The 6,000-nt window shown below is 31.9% G+C and overlaps 1 protein-coding gene across 1 annotated transcript; it reads left to right on the forward strand.

The window, feature by feature from the left end:
* The first annotated feature begins 2,818 nt into the window (after positions 1-2,818).
* ATHB13 (Homeobox-leucine zipper protein family) lies at positions 2,819-4,904 on the forward strand. The gene is made up of 3 exons (XM_022032177.2): positions 2,819-3,218; positions 3,318-3,694; positions 4,268-4,904. The coding sequence occupies exons 1-3, from the start codon at positions 3,089-3,091 to the stop codon at positions 4,649-4,651; spliced, it is 891 nt and encodes a 296-aa protein (XP_021887869.1). The 5' UTR covers positions 2,819-3,088; the 3' UTR covers positions 4,652-4,904.
* The last annotated feature ends 1,096 nt before the right edge of the window (positions 4,905-6,000 follow it).

Below are 6,000 nucleotides of genomic sequence, written 5' to 3' on the forward strand. Positions count from 1 at the left end.
TTTACTTACTTATATCATATATTATAACTTATTCACCTAAACTATATGAATGGTCCAACTTTGTCAATTTTTTCAAAATCTATTTTTAAATTTTACTTAAACCAACTAGAAATTAGAGTGTTTTACTGAACATAAAATGTATTATACACCTTCCTAATTTGGTCTTAAGTCAATTAGGCCTTAGGAAGAATACCAAGTTGTTTCGTAGTCTAATTTGTAATTGTCATTTGCAATAATTTACCTTCTGAAAATATGTATATCTATCTTTTTTTAGAACATGAAAATCACAACATAAAAAATTTACTACAAATTTTTACGGTTTTAAAAATGGAGTGTATACGACACCGTAAAATTCCTCAATTTTTAAATAAATATATTCATTTAAAAAGTTATAAAATACACATAAACAAGTTATTTCTATATAATAAAAAAAAACATGTAAAAATTGTAACTTTATATTAACTTAGAAATGCCAAGGATGAAACGTACTCTTCTAAATTGAGGGTAGGTTATGATGCTAGATATTTATAATTATATACTTACCTCTTGGTAATTGTATAAAGAAATTTCTTGAAGCCAGAAGGAAAAAAGAAAAGGTGGCAATAGGAATATTGCCAGCATGCATGTAAAAATATATATATATATATATATATGAGTAAGTGTAGAGTGTTGTGCAATACAAGAGAGACTTGGAAAACAATCAAAGGGATGGATCATAGAACACTCTAGTCTCTGTGTATGTATATATAGCTACTTATAATATCCAGATGTGACAGCAGACATATAGTGACCTAACGAAAACTACATATTTGACTTTTATATAGCTTTCCTATATAACACCAAAAAAAATTTAACGGAAAATAGAAAACTTAATTAGAAATTTTTTTAAAAATGAATTAATAACAAACAACACCCGAAATCAAATGAATGTAAAGTTTTCAAAAGGTGTAGCGGTATCAGCTATAAAAAGATACACACACACATATATATATATATATATAGGCTTTGAAAACAATGTAATAAATATAAATGCTTCTGTATGTCTAATCAGCCTCCAAAAAGTTTTTAACTAAAGATGTCTGCCATTCTCGCAAACTTTCCTGAGTTTATACTCCTTACGGTACTTTTTTCTACTTCTTTCGTGAAATTATCATATGGGTATACATATACATAGTCACATGTATATACTATATAATAAAAGAAGTGTATTTGTGTGTTTTATATAAATATATATATATAGAGAGAGAGAGAGAGAGAAATAGAGAGAGGGAGAGAAAGAGAAGTATGTAAAGGACAAAAATGGTGGGAGAAGAGAGGAGGGGAGTGGGGATAGAGATGGAGAGATGGGGTACAAAGACAAAAAAGACCAGCTCTTGTGGGGTTGTAAACAACAGGAGTTGTGGTTGGGCTTTTCATATGTTTACCCCCACTACTTTTACTTCTTTTTTCTCCGGGATAAATCAGTATTTTTTCTCGTTTCATAAGAATTTTTTTTTCTCGTTTTACCAGAGTTTATGAGTTTAATTCAGATCATTAAAAAAAAAAAAAAAATTTGATGTTACAAATTAGTGTATACGTACTAACAGCAAAATATACGTGTACAGGAGATACTATTCTGGCTACAGAAACCAATGAGGAAGAAGCAAATTCCAATGCAGAGAGGGAAAGAAAAGATAATGAATGGGAAAAGAGGTTAGTCCTCCTGCACGATACCTGTTGGTGGGTTAGGTAGCAAACCCTGCCCCCCCTTCCTTGGACCCATCCTCACCACCCTAGATTCCTCTCTCTCTCTCTTCTCTCTCTCTCTCTTCTTACAGTTTTTACCTTTATCACTTACATACATCTATACGTACACCCACTTGTATATACATATCATAAATTACAACATCAAGCAACTGATGATCAACTAATAAATATGTACATGGAGGAAATTGAAGTCACTCCATTCTCAGCTTCTTTAACACAAATGGGAATCACTGTTATAAGCTACTTGAAAAAAAAAAACAAACAAAAAAAAAAGTTGTTTAATTGCTTTCCCATCCATTCTAAAAATTCTTATATACATATATATATATATATATATATATATTGTGTTTAAAGCCAACTGTCTTTATTGAGAAAACACCACTACATGTCTCTCAACTTGGAAGATTAACACCCATCAAAGAAAATGACACCAATGTATGTATGTATATATATATATATATATATGTATTTTATTACAGCTATCATAATTAATATATAGATAAATAGTGTTATATATGACATGAATTTTTTAGTTTATAGGATTTAATTCCTTCAAATTGATTAATTAATTTCAGTGTGTCATAACTGGAATCTTTGACAGTTCACTTTTCCTTTCATATTCTTGGATTTACACAATAAATAATATATATATATATATAACAATGCTAAAAAAATAATAGAGAATTAGACATAGATGAGAAGTTGAAATTATCCTCCACTACCAGATGTCACGTTGAAAATCACAGCAGCAAGAAGAAAAATAAAATAAAAGAGAAAAATTCTTCATCATGTAAATAGAAGCTGAACTAGCTAGAACTAGTTAGTAACTAAACTACAATCAATGTCATTTCATATATATATATATAATATTATATGTGTGTGTATATATGTATACATATACTCTCTCTCTCTCTCTCTCTCTCTCTCTCTCTACCCCACACCCCACAGCTCTTCTTTTCTCTTTTTCCTTTTTTTTTTTTTTTTTTTCTCTTTCAAAATATAAAAGGAAATCAATCTCTTTCTAGGAGTTGTTAAGGTATATAAGCTATTAATTGCACCATTGTATCCATCTCCTTCCAATTGAAGAAAAACTCTGATTTTCTCTCTTTAAATTTTTTTATTTTATATCTAAACAATCATATATATCATATCATATATATCTCATGTACTACCACCTCTCTCTCTCCTTTCCTTTTCCCACTCCAAATTCTGTCACCTCTGATCACTCCACCCCCTGCAAGATCCTTCTCATCATCTAACATGGCTGCAGTGAGATTATCGTCTACTCATCATCGCCTTTTTTAAAATCATCCAACAAATCAAAACCAACCAGACCTCTCTTATGTCTTGCAATGGGATGGCCTTCTTCCCAACAAATTTCATGCATCAAACCCCTCCTCCTGATCATCAAGATCACCATCAACCCCCTCTCCACACTCTTCTCACCTCCTGCACTTCCCAAGACTTTCATGGTAATCAAACCCTTTTCCCCCCTCCCTCTCTCTCTCACTCACACACACACGCACTCTCTCTTTCTGGTTCTTGGGTTAATATGGTTTTGTTTGGTGCAGGGGTGGCGTCGTTTTTAGGGAAGAGATCCATGTCGTTTTCTGGGATCGAGGTGTGCGAGGAGGGAAATGGGGAAGATGAGTTGTCTGATGATGGATCACAGGCGGGAGAGAAGAAGAGGAGATTGAACATGGAACAGGTGAAAACACTTGAGAAGAACTTTGAGTTGGGTAATAAGCTTGAGCCTGAGAGAAAAATGCAGCTGGCTAGGGCTCTTGGTCTGCAACCTAGACAGATTGCTATCTGGTTTCAAAACAGGAGAGCTCGATGGAAGACCAAGCAGCTCGAGAAAGATTATGATCTTCTCAAGAGACAGTATGAAGCTATCAAAGCAGATAATGATGCTCTCCAAGCTCAAAACCAAAAGCTCCATGCAGAGGTATCTGTAAATTCTTCTCTTGTTTTTCTTCATTTTGGTTCTTATTTGCTTGGTATATATCTCCTGGGTTTAAACAGATGATGAGATTAAAGTTTGGAACTTTTGAATGTGTTCGTGCTGATTCTAAACAATCAGAAGTGTATACATACATATATATATATACACACACACATATATGCATTTGGAGATGATGATCATGGTCTTACATGTCTTTTGACTTCTTTTCATTCATAATTGTTTTTCAGAATCTTCATTTCTGTTAACTTGCTGGAGCCAATGATTCCTTTTAAAAAAGGCTCCTTTTTCATATCATCATCATATTTATGTCAAAAACTTTTAATATAGATTGATTGCTAATATATAAATATATATAGGTGCTAACTAATAGGTGTAAATGATTACTGAAAGAACATTTTTTTTTTATTAAAAAAACCCAGATCTCTCTTTCATATATATACACATATAAAGAGTTTCCCACTTACCATTTTTGCACCATGGAGAACTTGATCAAACATATATACAGATATATAAAATGTGATTGATGGATGAATGGAATTTTAATGAGTGGTGCAGATAATGGCACTGAAAAGCAGAGAACCAGCTGAGTCAATAAACCTGAATAAAGAAACAGAAGGATCTTGCAGCAACAGAAGTGAAAACAGCTCTGATATAAAATTAGATATTTCAAGGACGCCAGCCATTGACAGCCCTTTGCCTACCCATCATCATCATCATCATCATCAACCAATTACCAGCAGAGCTCTGTTTCCTACATCATCATCAATAAGGCCAACGACACAGCTGTTTCAGAACTCATCGTCATCATCAAGACCTGATAATCATCTGCACCAGAAGATGGAACAGATGGTGAAAGAGGAGAGTCTCACCAACATGTTCTGCACCATTGATGATCAGTCTGGATTTTGGCCATGGCTTGAGCAACAACATTTCAATTGATGATCATATTATTATCATTATTGGCAAAAAAAAAAAAAAAGAAGTTTCAAAACGAGGGTAAAAACTAATTAACAATATTCAGAAAAAAAGTATTCCCTTTCCCCATGTTTTGGTACTTGTGTTATTATTACTACTATTACTATTTTGGAGTGGTGTATAAAGTAGAATTATATATGATTATGATGATGATCAAGTTGAATTTTCATGAGAGATTGAGAAGAGGAATAAAGGGTATCTATCTTTTTTTGAGCTATATACATATACATATATATTTTCTTATTTTTACACAGAGTGAGATAGAGGGTGCTTGTGAATTTGGTTGAGTTTGGAGTGTAAAAGAGAATGGTAATGAAGTGAATCAATGTCTGGTTTATATAATGAGATCATTATCCGAAACAAAATTTACTTAGAGCTTAATAAACTACACAAATAATTCAATAATACCCACAAACATATATATATATCTATCTGAATTATAAATATTTACAGTGACAGTGTTTTGTAGAGTAGAGAGAGAGAGAGAGAGAGAGAGAGAATATGGAACACACATTCCAAGAAGAGAAGAAGACAAAGAGATGGAAGAGTGGAAGAAAACAAGGAGGGTTGGAAATGGTCATTCTCGTGAAGGAGACGTTACCAATCAACCAAACATTTCTCTCACCTTTTCCCTCCAGTACTTTTTTCTTTTTCTTCCTTCTTTTATAAAAATAAAAAGGAACACTGATTTACACATATATATATATATATACTATGTACATCTATATAAGTATATGTATATGTGAATTCATGTGACCCACTGTCTGTCACCCACTCCCTAGCATCCAAACACTGTCCTCCCTTTATCCCACTTTCATCTCTTCTTCTTTTCCACATCATCATCTCCTCCCTCTCAGCATTTTCTTCCATTGTTTTCCTCCTTTATTTTTTCCTTTGTTCTTCTCTTTGCATTTTTCTCTTCACTTATTATATTTTTTCCAATCTTCCATATCTATTTTTCTCATCACCATGTCTTTTGTCTCCCCCAACATCCCAAACCCTAATTAATGCTTTAAAAAAAATCATTTTTTTCTAAAAATTTAAACGAGAGTCTTTTAATAATTGATAAATATATTTTTTTCTCTATAAAAAAATATAAATTTAAATGTATATCGATTACTTAAATAAATATTTTCGTAATATTATAATAATTATAGCTGTTACTTGATAGATATATAAATTTTATATGATACAAAAATTTATATTTCAAAAAAAAAAAAAAAGACCTAATTTTGTCAAAGTTCAAAATTCTATTTCACATCAACAAAGTTAAAGCTCTTTAATGGAGAGTAATTGAATTGACATTAATTAAC

This window comes from Carica papaya, chromosome 2 (genome assembly GCF_054855325.1).
Source record: "Carica papaya isolate Zhongbai chromosome 2, ASM5485532v1, whole genome shotgun sequence".
In the NCBI taxonomy this organism is placed as follows: domain Eukaryota; kingdom Viridiplantae; phylum Streptophyta; class Magnoliopsida; order Brassicales; family Caricaceae; genus Carica; species Carica papaya.